The 22349-nt window shown below is 40.0% G+C and overlaps 1 protein-coding gene across 2 annotated transcripts; it reads left to right on the top strand.

Annotated features, from left to right (window-relative positions):
* The first annotated feature begins 4198 nt into the window (after nucleotides 1-4198).
* LOC123969761 (ribosomal protein S6 kinase beta-2-like) lies at nucleotides 4199-16903 on the top strand. Of its 2 annotated transcripts, XM_046047401.1 has the most exons (17): nucleotides 4199-4302; nucleotides 5223-5244; nucleotides 5351-5405; nucleotides 5888-5925; nucleotides 6026-6140; nucleotides 6506-6574; nucleotides 6818-6965; nucleotides 7186-7243; nucleotides 7374-7474; nucleotides 8045-8135; nucleotides 8490-8580; nucleotides 9115-9222; nucleotides 11192-11254; nucleotides 12667-12744; nucleotides 12961-13068; nucleotides 13236-13348; nucleotides 13647-16903. In XM_046047401.1, the coding sequence occupies exons 3-17, from the start codon at nucleotides 5352-5354 to the stop codon at nucleotides 13822-13824; spliced, it is 1413 nt and encodes a 470-aa protein (XP_045903357.1). In that variant the 5' UTR covers nucleotides 4199-4302; nucleotides 5223-5244; nucleotide 5351; the 3' UTR covers nucleotides 13825-16903. The 2 variants fall into 2 exon arrangements, with proteins under 2 accessions (XP_045903357.1, XP_045903358.1); XM_046047402.1 differs by lacking the exons at nucleotides 13236-13348; nucleotides 13647-16903 and having other exon boundaries at nucleotides 4223-4302; nucleotides 12958-13068.
* Nucleotides 16904-22349: the final 5446 nt, after the last annotated feature.

Below are 22349 nucleotides of genomic sequence, written 5' to 3'. Positions count from 1 at the left end.
TAGTGTGTTGAAAAAATCCAATACGCATCCCCCTTTTTTAGATATCTTTTTTACCTATCCCAATATTTTTCCTTTTTCAGTTTGGGTTTTAATCATTTCACAGTACAAAAACAGCTCTTGGCATGGTAAGCAATGATTTAAAGGTTCAGTGTGTAAGTTTTAGTGGCATCTAGTGGTGAAGGTTGTGAATTGCAACCAGTGGCTCACGGTGCATTCACATGCTCCTCAGATGGTCCCATTTCCACAGTTGTGAAGTCGTTCTTCCGTCTTCAGTGTGTGTTCATGTGCCATGAAGTCAGAATGTGGAATCAACATGGACGCTAGTTCACTCTACATGGACAGCAAACTAACCATGTTGTAACCATATTACAAATTACATGTTTGCAAAATATGTATATGCAATACGTGATTTTGCACAAATCAAAGTTCTGTATACTTCTTCATGTCCCATGTACACTTTATTTCTCTTTTTGCAATAAAGTTTAAAGGGGGAAAAAAAGATTCTGATTATTCCAACACCAAATGAATGCACCATCAGCCAACGCTCGCACCTCCTATTTCTCTTTTTGCAATAAAGTTTAAAGGGGGAAAAAAAGATTATTTTCTTAATTATAATAAAAGAGTCGACTACTACTACCAACATTACTTGTTCTTCTTATTCTACGTATTGAAAACACGCTCTGTAGAGCTGTTTGTCTGTTTGGGCTACTGTAAACATGGCGGTGCAACATGGCGAGGTCCATAAAGGGACCCACGTGCTAGACAGAAATGGCTCATTCTAAGGTAATAAAAACATAAATGTTCATTATGGTAAGTCTTTATACACCACTGCAAACATATTTATAGATATTATATTGCATTTCTGTCATTAGAGCCTCCTAAATATTACACACTGAACCTTTAATACTTGCTGCTGACTCCCCAAATTTTAATCCTCCCTGATCCATATGCTCTGAGACTGACACAGCAGATCTCTTTAATTTAATTCACAGCTTTGAAAAATGTTTTGGTTTTAAATCTTCTGCTCTTGGTATGTTGCTATCTTTCCACACTGGCACGACTCTTTCTATAGCAGTTGGTGGAGTTTCCTCGTCCATAGCCCCTATGAATGCCGCCTGGAGTCAGTCTAAGGTCTGTGGAGTGAAATTGGTCACAAATGTGTACACTGAAAAATTAGAAATACAACGATTTGTGTCTAATTTTGGATACTCTCAAATGTGTGTTCCAATCCACACAAATACCAAGCACATCCCGACCTGAATAAATAATATTTTAAGTAAAACAGTTTTACTTCAGCTTCACAGATCCGATAATTTTTGCCTTCAAAAAGCTTCTTCTTTATAGAAATAACTAAAAAAATATTTGTGACATTCTTTTGGATTACATTCCAGATTGTTAAATGTGTGTGCATGGATCACCATGTGGAGTACTGAGACTCTCTGAACAGCTCCACACAAATCCACAAATGCATACGTTACGTAAGTGCTGGTGGACATCACATACAGTCACCAACTATATATGGACTGTTTAGTAGCCTATAAATGTAAATATCTGGTTTAAATAAGCTATAACTCAGATCTGTTCAGGTGAATAATCTGTAACCCATTTTAAATATGTACATAAGACTGGACAATAAAACAATTACAATCATTATTGCAATATAATTTTGTTCAATAGCAATATCACAAATGTTCAATAAATGTTTGATTTCATTCCTTTGAATCATGCACGAAATAGGACTTATTTTTTTATTAATATGTTTATATTGTTGAGGAAAAAGGACTGTAAAAAGCTTTTACTTCATTTTACTCGTGCATATTTGTTGACAAAGATTTTTTCGTAATTGTTTTGAATGTTCTACCTTAGATTTTTAAAGTGATCCACTGTTCGGCATCAAGTGTTGGCCATAAAGAAGAGTTGAAACCACGATAAACCATCAGGTTTCTTCAACTTTCACTTAGGAGCAAAAATCTGCCTTGAAACTCTTGTCTCTTATCTTGATAATTATCGACATTGAAAGATATGAAACCTTGATAACATTTTGTGGCCACATTGTCCAAATTAACAGGTGAATGTCACAGAACCTCTTAATCTCCCCACATTCTACATTAACAGAAGCTTTTGTGTGGTGTCCCTGTTCAGTATTATACAGCATGCAATCTGTTAGGAGCAACAGTGCAGTTTGAGATCCTCACAAGGGATTCTCCTTGTTGTTTCATCAACGCACTGGTTGATCTGATTTCATTCTACATTTGAAATGACAAAGAAAAGCTACATAAAACAGAACCATCTTGCTGCCACCACCATATTTGTCAGTACAAACAAACTCTCAACCTTCATCTATTATAGGTGAAAAGGGACATTTACTAACGTATGAATCTAGGTTAGTTTCTATAAAAATTATGGTCCAGTATAGGGTATATTTATTACTTACCAACAAGAATGGTAATCCGGAAAAATTTCATCTTCTTTTAACTTGAACTTTTTTCCTGTCCTTGATGGTTGTGACGTTATGGTCTTACAGACCACAAGGACTTCCTTTTTAACTGCCAAGCCACTGTTTTCACAGAAGACCCACTTCTGTGTTGTTACCCAGTGTCTTTACCTGCAGCCTCTTCCGGTTTGACTATGACACAAGTTTTCCGTTTAGATTTTTCATCTTCTACTGTTTTTGTTTTTTCTTGGTTTTATCTTGCCTCACTTTTATTTTAAAGTCACTTTTATTTTTAATATTTATAATCTTTTTGTAGACATTAATCTCTTATTGCCTTGCTGTTTTTGATATTTCTGCTGTCTTACTTTTACTTTTCATTGTGGGCTAACTTTAAGGGAAGTAAAACCACAAATAAAAGGTAAAGCCACGTTTCCCCTGTGCACAAGCACAAACACCACCTGTTGCTGATTGGCTGGAACAATGTTGTGGTGAAGGTCTGCTTACTGTTTTCTTTGTTTCTATTTACAGAGCCAGGTGTAGGAAAAGCAGGTTTTTCTTCAGAGCACACACTAAACGGAGAGCAAGGAAACTGTAATAATAAAGCTATTATTGTTAGTAATATAGGTTGGTTCAGATGGTAGCACTATTTGCCATGTGAGGTGCCCCATCTGGGTCAAATGGGGCACCCAAGGAGAACATTCATGTCCCAGTGTGTAGCTCATCCCTGCTCCCGGGCTGGTGTTGGTGGGTGTATGTGAGCTAATAGAAATCGCCGTGTTGGCTCGGCCACTTCTGTGTCTGCTTGCGGCATCTGAGATGGGAGATGAAAACATGCTATCCCTGCTAGCGACTGAAATAAAACTGCAGCAGAGTGCCTTTTCAGATGGAACACCCAGCTGGTGTTTTTTCTTCACCGAGTGCGCACAGTAGACCTGAACGAGTGGCAGGTCACCTAGCCCTAAAATCAAACGTTGCACAGAGGCCCTTTTGCATGCTGATGGTCAGAGAGCTTCTGGAGCTGACTGATACTGCTACTACTGACTGCATTTCCAACAAATAAGCATGCTTATTTTTACCAGCTGTGAGTGCTCATTCGATTTGTACATCACTGATAAACAGGTAAAAAGCTGAGCTGGCATGAGGAGTCATAGGTGGGTTTCCTGAACGGGGTTTTAGTCATCCAAAAATTAAATAAATATTTTATAGAATATGCTGCAAAAGTTCTGGACCCATAAGAGAGACAAACAACAACAGGCTGAACTGAACTCATATAATGGCTGATTATGATTGAAAAAGAGACAAACATTACCCACCAAGCTATAAATACAACCGAAAAGACAGTCTTTCAATTTCAATATTTTAACAATCGATCAAAACAAAAACCAAACAAACTAATTAAGGTAATAAAGAAATAAACTAAATAGCTTAAACTAGCAGCGGGTGCAACCCCCAAAGCCGCCAATAACTAACAAATATTATTTTCATTTACCTCTAGAGTTACAGTAGAAAAAAAGACAGAAAGAAAGAAAAGAAAGACGCTTTTTGTCATTTGGGTGAACCAACCCTTTAATTATAAATAAATTAAAAAAAATAAGTCTAAGCTGGTGCCAAAAGTAATATTATGTTGTTGTTGTTCTTCATCTTCAAATAATAATAATAATAATAATAATAATAATAATAATATCAGTACTGTTGTTTTATTTAGCTGGTAGCAGTTTTGGCAGCAGGCATGACGTCATCATCATTACTGTTTCCAGCGTGCTGTGACGTGGGAGGTCGAAGGTCAACACCAAGCGTCAACAACACCGCTGAGATTTCGTGCTGGACAGAGGGGCATGAAGGGGACCTAACTCTGTGTACCTTTGCAGGTAAGTTTTCTAAAGCTTACTTTTAAAGCTGTCGGATTGCGGACTGAGGAGAGGATCCCCGGTGAAACGCTAAGCTAGCATTAGCATGTCTGCTGGCTCGCTATTAGCACCTGTCAGCCGGATCAGCTCGCGTTTGTTACGCCAACCAGTTGGGGATTTTTGCAGGAAAAGACAAAGCAGAGCCTCAGAACAAGCGTACAGTCGTTAAAGCAGCGTTTGCTGTCATCTTCACTCAGAGGCTGTTTTGGTGGCCGTCTGAATAACTTAGCATGCTAACGTGAGGGGATAAGGTGTGTCTACAAACATTTTGGTTCGTGGGCGTCTTTAACTGGATATTTTCATTAATATCTCTCAGTGAAAGCCACGTCGTCTCTGACAAGATCTCAGAGGCAGTTGTCAAGGTCTGTTTTAAGTAGAGTTAGCTGGGTCAGGTCTTGCCAGGTGGAGGCTAGGCTACCGTCAGGGTCGGGGTGGGCCAAGTATTTTGTGTTTAGTCCAACCCACATATTTACTAGACACTGTTGTTTTCAACAGGTTGGTTTGGTTTGCTGTGTTTGCTCTATCAACAGTTCTTGGATGACTAGGTCACTTTGCAAACTGTGACTGTCAAAGGACTTAAGTGGTTCCTTCCAGTCTGTCTTCCATTAAAACAGGAACTTCTTCTTGATCGTCGGCTCTATGCATTAGTTTTTAAACTTAATGAAACAACAAATATCTTGTGGGATGGATAAATTCTATATTTCTGGGCTACTAATACTAATTATTAATCTGATTATAGACTGGCATGGGGTGGTTAATATGGATCCAATTCTGAATAATGCTAAATTTAGTAATGTTGTGATTAGTAAATATTCTGGAAATTCAACTGACAATGTGTTTTGTAGATAATATAACACATTGGGGATATTTGTTTTTTGCAGAGTTGATATCTGACATATCGAGGTACGTATGATCTTTGTGGTGTTCCTTTAATATCTGCTTTTCTGTTCAGCACTGCTGGTGTTAATGAGCCAAACACAGCAGAGTGACTGTGCAATCTCTGTTCCAGGATGGCAGGAGTGTTCGACATCGACTTGGAGACTGAGGACGTCAGCGATACTGACGTCTGTATCCCCGACCATAAACCCCAAATAATAACATGATAACATTTTAATTGCATATATAAAATGTCGCCTATGAATTTCTCCATTTGTCCCGTAAAAACACAATAATGTTTTCTGGTGGCGCCGATCAGCGGCGTCCCAGGCGGTAGTACTGCTGCAACTTCATAAATTGGAATTACGTCTATGTTTTCGTTCTGTGTCTGGCGTTTTTTTCCTCTGTTAGTCTATGTATGTAATGTCTTGAGCAATGTGCACAAGAAAAATCTCTTCTGGGAGGCAATAAAGAGCTCCTCTCACCTCATCAGTATGGCATTAAAGAGATACTACACATATTTCTAAAGGGTGATTTAAAACCTGAGTTTAATTTGAAGTTGTAAACAGAAGCCAAAAGACAATAAACAACTCGTCTGCTTTTGTTTAAAATGTTGACTTACTATTATGACTTTGTTTAACCTCACTGGCCTGCTGTTTCCCATCTGCAGGATGATGTCTGTGACTTCACAGTGACAGAACCAGAGAAGTAAGACATGTTTTACCATTCAATCCTAATACAGTTTTTTTTATTTTAAAAAGGATGCTGATATAGTAGAAAATTTTTTTTTTTGTACTTCTCATCCCAGTGGTCAGACGGAGGAGGTGGAGTTGACCAGTGAAATAGTCAACAGAGACAGTGAGAGAGTTGGACCGGACTGCTTCGAACTTCTCACTGTGCTGGGGAAAGGAGCCTATGGCAAGGTGGGTGTGTGATTGTGCCCCATGGTGTGCATGGCAGTGTATACATACACACTGTTGAGAGGTTTCTTGAAATTGTGCACTGCCTTGCTTTCTTTTTTTTGTTCTTTTCTTATGAAAGTAATCCCAGAAGAAGACAGCATGAAGTCACAAGTTCATTGTAAATGTGCTCTATGTTGTATGGATGTTTAGTGTCAAGTGAACAGAAGGAAAATAATCTATCTGCAAGGTGGTATTTCTAATTTGTGGAGCAGCCAATATTGATACCTCACTGAGTAGGAGTGTCCTTGGAGATACCATGACAGGAGCTGTCAGATAATGTCTGACATCTAAAAACAAAATTACATTTCTCTTATTTTTTTCCCCAGGTTTTCCAGGTGAGGAAGGTTCAAGGTGGTCAGATGGGGAAAATATTTGCCATGAAGGTCCTGAAAAAGGTACGTTGTCACAGTCCACGGCTTCCTCCTAACACACAAGATGTGGGATTAACACTAAACGAAGCTGTTCCTCTCTTTCCATTCATGCTCTTCTCTCCAAACAGCCCTTTTATCTGCCTCTCATGTTCTTCCCCTCCTTCTGTTCGTCCTCCTTTCTCTCCTGCTCCCTCTCCTTATTTGTCTCCTCCTTTTGACTCTTTCATCACTGTACTGTGCTCACTTGTCTTGTTCATTTACATTTAGGCTAAGATCGTGTGCAACGCTAAAGACACGGCGCACACACGAGCAGAGCGGGAGATCCTGGAGACGGTGAGACACCCGTTCATCGTGGATCTGCTCTACGCCTTCCAGACTGGGGGGAAGCTCTACCTCATACTGGAGTGTCTGAGTGGTAAGACAGAGGCTCTTAAGAATGGACCGATGGATGAAAGCATAGGAGGAGCGACAGATGTGGATCACATCCCGTAATCGTTTTGCATTTATGGCCATGAGGTTGTTTGAAGGGATAGAAGGGCAGTGGTGGGGGAAGGAAAAATGTTTGAATGGATGGAAGGAAGATTCTGTAATGCCTCTAACCTCACTAACCTCTCTGTTCTGTTGTTTATCACCAGGAGGGGAATTGTTCATGCAGCTGGAGAAGGAAGGCATCTTCATGGAGGACACTGCTTGGTAAGGAAGCTCAGCTAAATGTTTGCAGATAAAGCTGCAAGTTCCAGCGTGCACAGCTTTACTGTTTCACTGGAAATTACTGTACTTTTTCCACTTAGGTCATGGACTAAAGTCATTTCTGTGTGTGTAGTTTTTATCTAGGAGAGATCACATTGGCCCTAGGTCACCTCCATTCTAACGGGATTATTTACAGAGACCTCAAACCTGAAAACATCATGCTCAGTCACCAAGGTAACCCTCAGTAGAGAATATTTGGATCAAATACTGATATTTAAGAATGTGTGGAATGATCATAAATATACCTGGGTGGGTTTGTGCTGCTTTTGAGTACAAACCGATTGACTGAATCACTTGTGGATCATCCAATCAATCACTAATATATATATTACAAGAAAATAAATATTCTTGTGACATTTAGCAAGAAACAGAAGTAAAATAAATAACATGCATTTTCCAAGTAGTAGTCTTGTCTCTTTAATGGATATAAGCTGGTGTATTTAAAAATACCCTAAGTGTTAACAAAGTGGGAAAATATACAATATAAAAGTTTTTTTTCAGGTCTCAAATGTGAGCTTGAGTCTTGATCTCCCCAAAAAAAAAAACACTTTTGTATGCTTCAATTTTGACCCGAGCGCTGATGAATGTGAGCCCCGTGTGGTCTGTTTGTGTTGTTTCCTGTTCCCTGCTTTGCGTTGCTGTTGAAATGTCATTTTGAGATGAGGAGTGTCATTTCCTCTTACATCTAATATGAATGTGGCCGTCCACGTTCAAGTTATTTCAGTGTTTTATTTCTGTTTAAAGGACACATCAAGTTAACTGACTTTGGCCTCTGTAAGGAATCGATTCATGATGGATCGGTCACACACACCTTCTGTGGCACCATAGAGTACATGTGGGTAACTCTTCACTCAGTCATCAACATCAACACACTACTCTTTACTCCCTAGATCTTTAACCCCTATGTGTCTGCATGTAAAACATCTATTTTCTTCTCCATCAGCCATCAGCTATAGGATTAAGAATATGTTTTGCTCATGTTGATGCATGTATTGTAAGACACAAGATAAATTTGTAAGTCTTTGCATGATTCATCCTTTTGTATTTCAGAATATTTGAAAACAAAAATACATTTCCTTTTGGGTTTTAGTTTTTTAATCATCATAGACAAATCAGCTGCTGTTAATCCATTTATCCCCGACCACACACACATCCTCACCCTGTTTGTGTATGTCGTCTTCTCTGTCAGGGCTCCAGAGATCCTGACCAGGTCAGGTCACAACAGAGCAGTAGACTGGTGGAGCCTGGGGGCCCTGATGTACGATATGATGACCGGATCAGTAAGTTAAAACTGTGTGAGAGATTTATTCATTATGAGGAAACAGTCAGGAGATTATGTTGGGCTGTAACTTTTAAACTAACGTGGGGTAAGATGTTGCTGTAGAGCTCCCTACATACCCATGTCCAAAACACCTCTAAAGGATGGCGTCCTGCGAGGGGGCAGCCTTTATGCCAATATGCTCCTCTTATTATGAAAGAATAGCTGCTGGACCCTGAGCTCCATCACGATTCTACTGTTAACTGAACATCTGTGCATCACAAAATATATGGCATTGCATTGTTTACATCTCTAACGCAAGAAATGTGGACTGATTGTTAGGATTGAGCAACTCTTCTCTGTAACATTCAATATTAATTTTTACTACAGTGTTAGAATATGTTTATAATAACTATATGAATAACTGTATTACTCTATCCTTGAAGTAAAGCACAGCAGTGATCCTGTTTATCGCTGCTGTCATGGATTTACATTTTTACCACTAGATTTGAGCTCCTTTAGTAACCACTGCCTCCTTGCTGTGATTCTCCACCAGCCTCCGTTCACAGCTGAAAACAGAAAGAAGACCATTGACAAGATCTTGAAGTGTAAACTCAATCTGCCCCCATACTTGACCATCGATGCAAGGGACCTCATCAAGAAGGTCTGTAACTCACACACAAACACACAGATGGATGATGTCCAAATGTAGCTTCACGTCCATAGTTTTTTATCATCCACAGGCGATGTTAGACACGTAAAGAGCGGTGCCTGTTTTTTTACTGATGGAAATAACCGTGTGTTCTGATGCACACATCTTGTCACAATCCAACAGAATGAGATGCGTTAAAAAAGAATCAAATCGGCCACATTCTCACATTTCACCTGTTTGCATTTATGTATCATTGATCAGTGTCTTCGTTTTTCATAACCACCATTAATGAGTTTCACTATTGCGGAGCTAAAAATGTGCTCGTTCTCATTTTGCCGTGATTTGGTAATATGTCACCACAAAACAAAATAGAAGTTATATGAAGGCTAAGAATTCAGAGAGTTCCTGTCCTGTTAGTTGTGGTATGTGATGTGAGTCTGCAAATATCGCAGCAGCTTTTCTAGTCAACACACTAATCAACTTTCTACAAGGTGAACTACAAGAAATGGGATCCTCTTTGATTTTCATTGCAAGGTGGATGCGTGCTGTTGGCCAAAATAAATATATTCTAGATAGGGCTGTGCGATATGACAAAAAAAATCTTATCTCGATAACATTTTTTGTAAATTCAATAAAATATCATGAGTAACTGTTGCCGAGTTAATTTCCAACAGCAAATCATGATATTTGTCTGCATCGTAAAAGTGGGACTTTTGGAGAAATCTCATAACATGACAAAATATCATGACAAAATATTAAGCTAACGAAAGGCCGAGACGTCCCAGAGCAGCACAGCAGCTCCAGACTGCGATACTCACAGCTCTCCTGCTGCTTTAGCTAACATCACAACAACAGCATGTGTTGGTGAACTAGAAAGTAATCTGAATGTCCGTGGGCAAGCCATTAAAAGTTACCCGACACTGGCTGGAACTGCTGGAATAATGTTGCATGGCTAAACAGACTTCTCTCTTTGTTATGAGCTCCTCGTTTTAGCTTCGCATGGTCGGATTCCTGCTGTTCAGTATTATCCAGTTACGAGTAAGCTTCACTCTCCTCCACGTTTCCGCAACACCGGCATATGTGGAAGAACAAACCGCGGTAAATTTAGTTTCAAGTTGGAAATAAGTTTTACGTTGGATAGACGTCAAATATCCAACATAAAACTAGCTTCACTGCAGTGCAAAGCACCGTTCCCGCGGAAAGGGTAATTTGGCGACACAGTGATAAAGCATAATTGTTAATCATAGATGTTTTTCTATCGTCAAACAATAGATATCGTCATATTGCACAGCCCTAATTGTAGATTCATCAATAAAACCACATTCAATGAACAAATGTAGTCCATCCTGTTGTTGGATAGGGCTCAAACAACGTAAAAAGAATGAGGTCATGCCGGCCTTTTGTTGCTGTTAACCTACCTCCCTCTCTTTATTGTTTGGAAAGGTGCATGGCCATGCAATAAAAACCCCTAACCCTGCTGAGAAATCCTCTTTCAAGCAATGCATCCACTAAAATGGGGTTAAACCTCTTTGTGTGGTCGTGCTTTACCAACCAGCAAAGTCAGCCATGTTTTGTACAGGTGAACACCTGTAACTTTAGGTCAAACTAGATTATTACATCACATGTATTTTGTCATTTTTATTATTATTTATTATTATTACTGCCACTGGATTTCTTGCAGCTGAACAGATGGTATGTGTGTATGCTGATATTTGGTCTAATATTCTAATAAATGGGATTATTACCATGAAAATAGAAGTCGTCACATATGAAAATCATTTAGATTAATGAATCTGTCCCCTCTGACCTTCTCTACTTTCATTCTGTTGTTGTCTCGGCATGACTGCTCATAAGAAACATTAGAACTTTTGAAACAACGCAAAATATTTAAAGTGATTGATTATTTCACAACGTGGGTACTACAGCACACATGATCGATGTTTCTCGTGACATGCGCCACTTTTTTTTTCTCTCTCTCCAGCTGTTGAAGAAGAATCCAGCCCAAAGACTTGGCTCCAGTAAAGCAGACTGTGCTGATATCCAGGTAACTAACTGTGGTAACCTTTCCACCTCACACGCATTCTCAAATAGTGATAGTTGACCTGGCAGCAGGTTCTTGTGTATATAAATATGTTCTGGTTTCATTACTCCTCCATAACAGTGGAGTGAATAATAAAGAGTTGTGGACAAAACAAGACATTTGAGGACTTCTTGGGCTTTGGGAAACCGTGATGATCAACATTTGACAATTTTTTGACACTTTATAGACTAAGCAACTAGTCAATTAATCGATGTATTCAATTTATCAATTGAAAATATTTGTTATTTGCAGCCCTACTGGTGGAATATAAAACCTCCCATTTTCAGTAGGAGCTATGCAAGCAAATCAAACAGGTAGCAGGTCGTCCAGGCAGTGACAGGTTTGTCATAGATGCCCTCAGGGATGAAACGGTATGAAAATTTCATATCATGATGATAGTGACCAAAATTATCACGGTTATCAGTATTATCACGGTAAAAAATGTACTGATACACACAATGAAACCATTTCAACAAGGTATATATTGAAAACTACAAATACAATTGCCATTTTGTTTTCATGTTGTTATGAAAACTGTTATTTAATTTTTTTCATAAAAAAAACAGTTTTTCATATGTTTACAAAAGGTATTTGCTAAGTTGCATTATCAAGATTTTAGAAGACAGTGATAGTAACTGCAATGAGCCCAACAACTGACATAAATACAGAGCAGTCTGTAGCGTTTCTAGATATACTGGTTGGTTGACTAAACTTCGTAATGTGTTATCATGTGCAGTGGACGAACAGACTCTGCCGACACACGACGCAACACTGAGAGCTTCAGTTTACAAGCTGTTAGCAGGTCAGACAGACAAACCAAAGCTAAAAGTTAACTCACTCTGGGTTCACTATAAGGTTATTTTAGTTTCCTTCAGCGCTCTCATAAAAACTAAAATACGACCGGACTTCAGAGTGACTGAAAAATCTCCTCCGTGTTGTCATTGACCCAAACAAACTCACGTTGCATTCTGCACATGCACGGCTGCTTCTGGGAGACGCTGGACAGTTTGCTGTGAGATTATAACGGCGCGGTTAACCGTACCCGGTTACCATGGTAATTAAAATGTGTACGGTAATAATAACCATCGAGAATTTTACCCTGGTTTACCGTTAAACCGGTAATCGTTTCATCCCTAGATGCACTGCCATTACGAGATTTCTAATATACAGTTTTGAGAGGACGGTCAGAGGCGTGGCGCTGCTTTAGGAGAGGTTAAGTTCACCTTTGAACTGTATGATTGAAATGCAAAACCAGTACTTGTAAACGCTAACGATGTGGACTCACAGTTCCCCTGGTGTTCAGGGATTCATTTTCATGACAGCTAGAAATGGGGCCCGCAGAGATTCTATAAATGAGCCATTTTGTTCCCCTGCAGAAACATCACTTCTTCAAGCACATCGACTGGGAAGATCTGCTGAACAAGAGAGTGGAGCCGCCATACAAGCCACAGCTGGTAGGTCATCAGTTGTCATTTTGTGCCCGTGATGTTAGCGAATAGCTAAGTTGATATCCGGCTTGTTCTTCTAGGTTACTAGTGTTTAATTCAGCAAACTCTGCTCTCATTCTTTTCTTTCTTATCTACGGACACCCTAATAAATCTTTTTCCTCTCAGTCACTCTTTGTGTCTCTAACGTTTTGGCTGCCTGTTGTCATGTGTGTCTGTCAGTAGCAGTCGGACGAGGACGTGAGCCAGTTCGACACCAGATTCACCAGACAGACACCGGTGGACAGTCCGGACGACACCTCACTCAGCCACAGTGCGGAGCTCGCCTTCGCTGTGAGATACTCATCTTTTTTGGGGGGGGGTTCTTTATATTTAGGCTCTAGAAACCACCACCTACTGGCTCTCGTAGTATAACCTGTCCTGCCGTCCTCTCTTTTGACACCTGTATTAACGGTAACATTATCCAGCAATGATTCGCTGTCATGATCCTTTGCCAACAGGGTTTCACCTACGTGGCTCCATCGGTCCTAGAGAGTCTAAAAGAAGGCTTCTCATTTGAACCTCGAACACGACATGTACGCCGACACAACAGCAGCCCACGCACGCCCATCAGGTAACACACACAAACACAGACATGTTTGGTTTCACGTTATGTATTCTGTGAGTTTGTCTATGTGTTGATTGAGCTCGTGTGTGGTTACAGGAAAGAAGAGCTCTAAATCTTATATAGTTTATAATCTTTCAATTTCTCTCATTTTAATTTTCCTGTATTTGTCGTCTCTTCCACAAACCGCTGAAACGCTGACCCAAACAGCTGACTTGCGGCATAACGCAGAGCACGTCACGCGTTGGAATACGCAATCAGATATTCTTTTTAAGTAATTTATTTATTTTTTTTTCATTTCTTTCAGTCCTCTGAAATTTTCCTCAGTCGGACCCTTCAAGTCCAGCATGGACGGAGAGCAAGACCTCTTCTCTCCCACCTCTCCACCAGTAGCTCCAGTTTCTGTGCCAGTGGAAAACGGAGCTGCCAGTCAGCCCATCAGGACGCCTGCGAGGAACAAGAAGCAGAAGGGACGTCGCCGATGAGCAGGAGGAGCCAGCCTGGGCTCCAAGACCTTGTTCAGAAATAATCTTTATGGTATACAGTAAGACGGAGAGCTGTGTCTCCACACTTTTACTAGTGTGTAAAAGGGTTTTTTTTGAAGGGGTTTAACTCGTGAAAGTTTCTTAATGCCAAAGTGGAAAGCTCTCACAGCTTCTCTCACATTCATCTCTGAAAACAAGTACAGCAGCACTTAAGGCTTACTGTTCAGGACTTCCTGTCTCTACACTGACTCAGTGGATCCACATACAATTTTCAGGCTTTTATTTTGCCAAGACCGTCACTTTATTGCATGATGCTTTAATTTACAGCTTCCATATGTCTGCTCTTATAGGTCACACTGGCACTAATAAATGGGAAACAATAACTTATGTAACAGTAATTTCTCCAAATGGCACTAGAAAGCGGGCAGCCGTGGGTTTATCTTCACTAAATCTATCATGAGGAGTCAAGATCACATAAATGATCGATTGATTGGAACAGTTTTTCATTTTGTGTGTATATGCTGGACCAAAGGGAAGCTGTGTTATAAGATTTGGGGTTTAATTAGTTCATCGGCTTTTAATTACTTCATTTGAGTTTGTGCATAGAGGTCAGCTATCACAGGCTTAACGTTTAAATGAGAGAACCGATGAAGGATCACTTGGTCGAGGTCCTGATTCTTTTCCATGAAGGTTGAACTGTGAAAGTGACCTTCAGCTATCAAGTAACTTGACTACGCAAACTTAAAGTAGTAAGATTTGTTTATGTTTTGGTGTTGGGACTGTATCATATAGAAATCTACCTTTTTGTAATGCTACGTCGCACGCGGAAGATAAAATATTCATGAATGTGAGATTTGATCTTCAGTGATCACTGAAATATGGTGACAGTGTTTGTCATTTCTCTGAGGTTTTCTTATCAGAGAGTCTTCATGTGTACTACCAAAGCCTTTCTCACACATCCCATTCTCGCATTGTACAAACTGACCCATCACACTATAATAGATTGCACTAGCAAAGAGGGATTTACTTTATTAATTTGGGTGAATAAGAAGGTTGTAATCCATCATCCTGCACCGAAATAGCCCCCGCATGGTAATCCAAATATTACCTGTTTTCGCATAAACGCATACATCCGTATCATTAGTACAATGCACAGTCAAAGCAGGCTGTTAAAACCGGTGCTCTCAGAAAACAAAGTATAACCTTGTATAAATAAAAAGTATTTTGTCTTACCGAACAAAGCTATTTTTACACATGAAACCTAGTCAAACAGTAGTTTTAATTAAATATTAAAATCCTAGATTTTGAAGTGTTTGATTGTCATTACCTGGCGTAAATGTAAGGGGGTGATGCTGGGTTAAGCCACTGCAGGCGTGCTCAGTCAAACACTAATTCAGCTCTCGGAAGGATCACAGAAACGCCGTGAGCTTCATTTAATGCCAAAATTCTTTCAGCTATAATTTTAAATTTATTTATTTTTTTCTCCCTTAGAATAAATGAGTCGTAGGTCGAGGTAAATTGAACCAAATCCTGGCTCATGTCACTCTATCTTTGATCATTACAGTGCAATGTTCATAGAGTACAGTGTTCATAGTCTTAAGGCACAAAAACACCAGCAGCAGGGACAAAATGATCTTCATCAGGGATTGAAAGTGCAAATATTAGAAATGAATTTAGGGTAACATAATGTCATATTAAAAACTTGGTTAAACAATCTATGAATTATAAAGCTTTCAATCATTGCCTCCGGTCCAGTGATGTGTATATACACAACTACAGGTAACGGAGATGGGCAAGTATTGTTTGGAGTAAAGGTGAGGAACAGTCCTGTGTTCCACAAAGTGACGTAAAGAACATGGCTGAAGACGTTAACATGTGCTTATATTTGGTGGCTAAATCCTTCATCCATTAGCTTCACTGCCTGAGCATGTTGCCTGTCTGTCATGGCCTTTACTGGGGAATAAAGAATGTATTTTACCGGGTGTAAACTATCCTTTGTATTGTATAGAGACTCAAGAGTATTCAGTTTTAGATAAGTAGATAATACATAATGTGTAAAAAATCATCTGAATATATGCAGACAAAATATGTAATAGGAGAAACTGAAATAAAACAGTGAGCTTCTGGCAACATTGGCTTTATGGTTCAGGGGTTAGCGATGTTGGTTCAGACTGAAATATCTTAACTTTTGAATGGTGCCCAGGGGACGAACGCTAATGATTTTCACGACCCTCTGACTGCTCCAGAAGCGCCACCAGCAGAGCAGTGAAACATCTTGACATGTACTTTATTGATTGTAACAAACTTTTGTACGGATGTCGATTGTTTTCAGAGGCTGAATCATACTGACTTTGGTGATTCCATGACTTTTCCTCTGTGTGTACCAAATTTCATAACAATCTATCCAACAGCTGTGCAGAGTGAAATATCTGCGCAGCATGTTAGCGTGCTTACTTGAGCGGTCAGCTCAGAGTACTGCTGTGCTAGACTTTGAAACTAAATAAAAAAATTACCACTAAAAACTATATGAAATTTCACAAGCTGGATGTTAACGCATTTATAAAGTTTATTTCACAGTTTTATGGTAATGTGTCTGTATGTATTCACATGATTTTGTTCATCATTTCTTATTTATTTGTTCAATACATTGATCCACAAAATCAAGCAGCCTTTATTTTTTTTCTTTTCTTCAAGAAAGATTTGTAAACGGGTTTGACACGGCTTCCTACCTTCCATTAACACTTGATACAGAGCCTGTGTCATGACCGTGTGAGATTTAATACTTTAAGTATATATGAACTGTGGCATATCATGAATTGAACACAAGGTGTTTGTAACGCAAGATTGAAGGACAGTTCATGTTTTTTTTTTTTTGCCTCAACTCTAAGTTGCCACGCTCTTGTCATGATATCTGCAATTTGACAGCTTGAACTAGTCAGTGTTCAATTTTGTATATTTATTTATATAATTAATAATACTTATAGAGTGATATGTACAGTGCTGTGTCTCCTACACCTCTGGAATTAATGGGAATTTTACATTGATATTCTAAAAATTGAATAAAAAAAAACCAACAGTGTTTGGATTACAGTTTATTTTTGTGATCATTGCGGATTTTCTTTCATGTTTTCCTTATAAATGTGTTTAAGAATAAAAAAAACAAACAACCATGAATTGCTGGATTTTTGTCCTGTTTTAGTTAAATTTTACAAAGGAAACATTTCTGATGGATGAATAATTTCCTAAATCCAGAGAACATTAAAGTGGATTATGATGTCTCATTAGGAATCATGATTTTATAAGTTTTAAATTAGCTGAAACATTATGTAGATCGGGTGCTTAAGTGCTTAATAAGCATGGAAAAGATGCATACCCAAAGAGATTTAATTATTTTACAAGACGTTTATCAAAGCACACATATTCCCCTTTTCTAACAGATTATGTAAAATCACACTGAGTACCAAATGCTCTGATGACAACATTAAAATATAACATTCATTAATATTTCTTATTCCCCAAAGCTGTGAAAGCGCCTTTGAAAGCACCTGTAAAAACCATTACTACCATCTTCCTTGAGCAGTTCTTTTCCTCCACTTTTGATCATGATCATATATGAATCACATTTGGATCTTTTTCTTCTCAATAGAACGGAAGAAATCACAAATCTTTCTTTCTGCATGTCCTTACTTCCTGAGCAACTCTTGCAGCATATCATGAAGCGTAACCTCTAGGATTTTCCTGTTTGTTAACAGAGGCGGTTAATCAGTTTTTTCAGTATGGCCTGTGGTTACGCTGAGGAAAAGCTGGTGTGTGACAGTCATCAGACATGGCAGCAATCAGGAGAACATTAACAGAGTCAGTATGGTAATTTAAAAGAAAGTTAGCACTAATTAAAGCAGCATGCAATCAGGATACATCATTAACAAAAAAAGAATCAAGTAGCGTAAGGGTGAGGTGCAGCAGAGGAAAATGAGGAAATTAGTCATTATCCTGGACGGGTGCCTCTTTAACATGCTAATATATACATTTGAAATTTTGAAATTATTTTTTTTGAAAGCCATTCAATAGAGAAGATTGTGGACTTGCATAAATCATCAGGCCACCTCAGGACATTTATTCACTCTGACCATGGAAAATATCAACTATTGCACTGCCACTTTGATGTGTTCAGTTATATTTTTGACTTTGAATTACACCATTATGTGCGTGTGTGTGTGTGTGTGTGTGTGTGTTTAAACCAGTGGCCATTTGACTGATTTCATTTTTATAGCACCAACGTCGTTCCATTAGGCTAAGTGCGCACGGTGGTGCTGGCAGACTTCAGGTGAAATGTGGAACTCTTTTATCAAGCGGCGTGATGGATATAAATGCTGCGCCACATGTGTCACACAGTCCCAAACAAAATGTAATCATTCTTTATTCACACAGTTTATTCTCACAGTGTTGACATTCTTGAGTTGTGTATAGGAATCTACTGATAGAATACACAGGTACATGGTGAGATGCAATATAAAGCGCTGTCACCTTGTGTGTGATAAATCTTCAAAATATATCACAAAGTATTGACGCATCACATAAAACAGCAGTTTGTTTTTGGGTTGTTTTTTTATTTTACAATACAACATACATACACACATCCTTATATGGCTATGAGGTGTAGCTGATTATTCTGCAGAAAACTGTAACGCAAGTAAATAAATAGCCTAATTAACCATAACAGATGACACTGATCTGTACATAAATTAGAATATTAAATGATTTCCATCAACAGTAATACTTGTACTTATCTATCCATCCATCTGTCTGTCAGTCGCCTCTAACAGCTGTAGAGACTTTTGCACTGTGCTAATAAGGCCCACACAGTTATCACTGCCAGAGCCGCATGTTCTCTCTCTGCAGCTGTTACCTGTTTAACAAAACACCTGCATGTGAAGAACTACCTGAATTCTGTATTTAAACTGTGTCCTGCTCAGAGGCACAGGATCATTCCTACTGGCTGAATGTGTTTCTAGTATTTATTCATTATTTGCATCTGTTTTTTACTGATCACAATTGAAATACCCAGAATATCATCACGGCAACAACATGGTGACCCAAACTTAACACAGATAACACCTTTAAAACAACCAAATCAAGGGAATTTATTAACATAACAAGATGATAAATTAACACCAAAAACACAAGAACGTAACACAAAAAAATGCCCCAGCTGAGAGGCTGCAAGACCAGCAGTCCCAAATCAAAAAGCCTCTCTTCTGACGCTTGCACAGGAGCTTTTAAAGACCGCCTTCCAAGACCAGGTGGACATCGCTCAGCAATCAGCTGAAGTACACTCGAGGCAGAACTAGGGCAAAAAGGAACATGGAGAAAGCACAGAGAAACACATACAGACATAACAATTGGAAATTACTTATAAGGCTAATGAAGGAACTCATATCAAAGCTGATGATCAGACTCACGTGACTGAATGGAAATGTGAATAAATTATATTAATAAAAAGTTTCTTGCTGCAAGACTCCCAGGTTGCTTTGATAGCGGCCTTCAGCTCGTCTGTGCTGGTGTCTCTCACTTTCCTCTTGACAATACACCATAGATTCTCAGTAACACCATGGTCAGCAAACCAGGTACTACATTTACATTTATTCATTTAGCTGACGCTTTTATCCAAAGCGACTTACAATTGCTACACATGTCAGAGGTCGCACGCCTCTGGATTAACATAAAAGCAACTAGGGGTTAATTGTCCTGCTCAGGGACACAGTGGGCAATTGAACCCAGCGTCTCTCGCACCAAAGGTATAGACTTAGCCACTGCTCCATCGGTGTGGTTTTGGCAGCGTAGGCAGGTGCCAAGTCCTACAAAGCTCCATAAAGCTTGTCAGCAGATGAAGCATGAAGATGACATGGCACCCCAAATCCTCCCTGACTGTGGAAACTTGTGGAAACCAGTTAAGATGCTTCGTGGATTATTTCTACGTGGATTAGACATATGCCTTTATTGTGAGAGACATGAGTTCAACCCCCCCCGTGACACATCCACCGATGTGTCCCTGAGCAAGTCACTTAATGAAACTCACTGAAAAGTCAACTCTACTTCATTCAGTTCTTACAATTCAGTTGCAGTTCACTGAGACTCACATCCGGCCTTGAGGAAGAGCAATGCAGCAGCTCTGACCCGAGCGATTTGTCCTGGTTGGGCGTGTGGGAGCTGTGAGCTTTAGCTGCACCGTGAATAACACACCAATGACCGCTTCTAGACAAATAACTTCACAATCGTACATGTTAGAGAAATCTGAAATAGTTTTTCTCTGGTAAGCACTGCCGTTTCTTTATCGTAAGAATAGAATTTTTATTGTCAATGGACAACAAAATTGGATGCAATTTGACCAGTGCAACATCTGTAAAGCGCCTCTAAAAGTAGCTATAACAATATATATATAAAAAAACAAAGATTGTAAAAGGAAAGTAAAACACATCCATAACATTACCTGGCACGATTCATTCCTTAATATAGCATATTCAAGTAGTGTTTAATGCTGTTATGGCTTTTGGATAAAAAGTTTTTTGATCTGTTTGTGTTTTGTCTTCCTGAGGTTAGCAGTTGAAACAGAGAGTGTCCGGGTTGGGATGGAGCTTTAAGTATGTTCTGGTATTTTTTTGAGGCAGGGGGAACAGTAAAGATCTTCCAGTGAGGGGGGAGGGCAGCCAATGATCTTCTGGGCAGTGGTGACGAACCTCCTCTCCGCTGCCGTGCAGCTGGTCAAACACACACAGATAGAATAGGTCAGTATGCTCTCGATGGAGCAGCGGTAGGAGGTGAGGTGGTTCTTCCTGAGGATCCTCAGGTAAAGTCGCTCTGCTGTGCCTTCTTTACCAATACTGTGGTGTTAGTGCTACAGGTTATGTCCTCCTCGATGTGCGCCCAGGAACCGGAAGTCCAAGGCTGCAGTCTAAAAGTCTTTTTAGCTTAGGAAGGTTCCTAACTGGGGCGGCGTGAGCAGCATGAAGGTTATGGGTTCAAACCCCGGTTGCCCCGGCTTTTCTGTGTGGAGTTTGCATGTTCTCCCCGTGTCTACGTGGTGCTCCGGCTTCCTCCCACCATCCAAAGACATGCGGCCTAGGTTGATTGGTGACCCTAAATTGTCCTTAGGTGTGAGTGTGAGTGGTTGTTCGTCTCTGTGTGGCCCCGCGACGGATTGGCGACCTGTCCAGGGTGTACCCCGCCTTTCGCCCGATGTCAGCTGGGATTGGCTCCAGCCCCCCGCGACCCTGTACGCAGGATAAGCGGTTGATGATGGATGGATGGAGGTTCCTAACTGACTGAAGTGACCTGGAAGTATTTAAGTGGCAGCCATCATAAGAGCTGGTCGAATTCTCTAAATGCTAAGGAAAGGTGCTTCAATGCTTCCTTTCTTATCTCCTTTAGCATAGGGTACACCGGACCATCCTTTACGAAAGGAAAGGAGATATAAATTACACTTCAGTCCTTATGAATCCTCCTTCACATCTTTCCTTGACCTTAGTGGAAAATGTCATGAGGTCAAGGAAAAGTGGTTAGGAAAAGAGTTTTTTTTGGACTTTTTGACCGCAGCCCAAGTGTCATTTGTCCTTGCCACCTCCTCCATCCTGTTTCCCCTGTTTCCCCTCCATGCTGTCTCTGTAAGTTGGGGCGAGGTCAATCTCAAACCGTTTTTGCACCAGATTGCAGCATTTTTGGATTGAACGACATATTTTCTTGCAACGTTGTGCAACGTTCTGCAACGGGATTCGAGGTATTTTTTCTCCCGTTTGGTGGGCGTGTCTCAGGTGTCAGCTGGTCAAGTTTGTAAACACAACGGTGTTAAAAAGGCAGGAAAAGTCAGTGCGCTTGCTACGTTTTGTTGGCACTGAACTCGCCCTTGCCTGTCACTGGGTGTCGACTAAACGTAGTAAATAATTCTTTTCAATGGAAACCGTGGTGCCTCGAACACCCTGTTGTGTACGCAAGTGCGCTACATTTTCTGGAAGCCTGGTGAGGAACGTTGCACAATGTTTTAAGGAAACATGAAGTTAATCCGAAAACATTGCAAAATGTTTTGAGATTGAACACGCCCATGTTCTGTCAGCCTGTGCGTGTGGTTTTGGGTGTTTTGAGGTTGAACACGCCCATGTTCTGTCAGCCTGTGCGTGTGGTTTTGGGTGTTTTGAGGTTGAACTCGCCCATGTTCTGTCAGCCTGTGCGTGTGGTTTTGGGTGTTTTGAGGTTGAACACGCCCATGTTCTGTCAGCCTGTGCGTGTGGTTTTGGGTGTTTTGAGGTTGAACTCGCCCATGTTCTGTCAGCCTGTGCGTGTGGTTTTGGGTGTTTTGAGGTTGAACTCGCCCATGTTCTGTCAGCCTGTGCGTGTGGTTTTGGGTGTTTTGAGGTTGAACTCGCCCATGTTCTGTCAGCCTGTGCGTGTGGTTTTGGGTGTTTTGAGGTTGAACTCGCCCATGTTCTGTCAGCCTGTGCGTGTGGTTTTGGGTGTTTTGAGGTTGAACTCGCCCA

Source organism: Micropterus dolomieu, linkage group LG04 (assembly GCF_021292245.1).
Source record: "Micropterus dolomieu isolate WLL.071019.BEF.003 ecotype Adirondacks linkage group LG04, ASM2129224v1, whole genome shotgun sequence".
In the NCBI taxonomy this organism is placed as follows: Eukaryota; Metazoa; Chordata; class Actinopteri; order Centrarchiformes; family Centrarchidae; genus Micropterus; species Micropterus dolomieu.
This window is presented reverse-complemented; position numbering and strand designations above follow the sequence as displayed.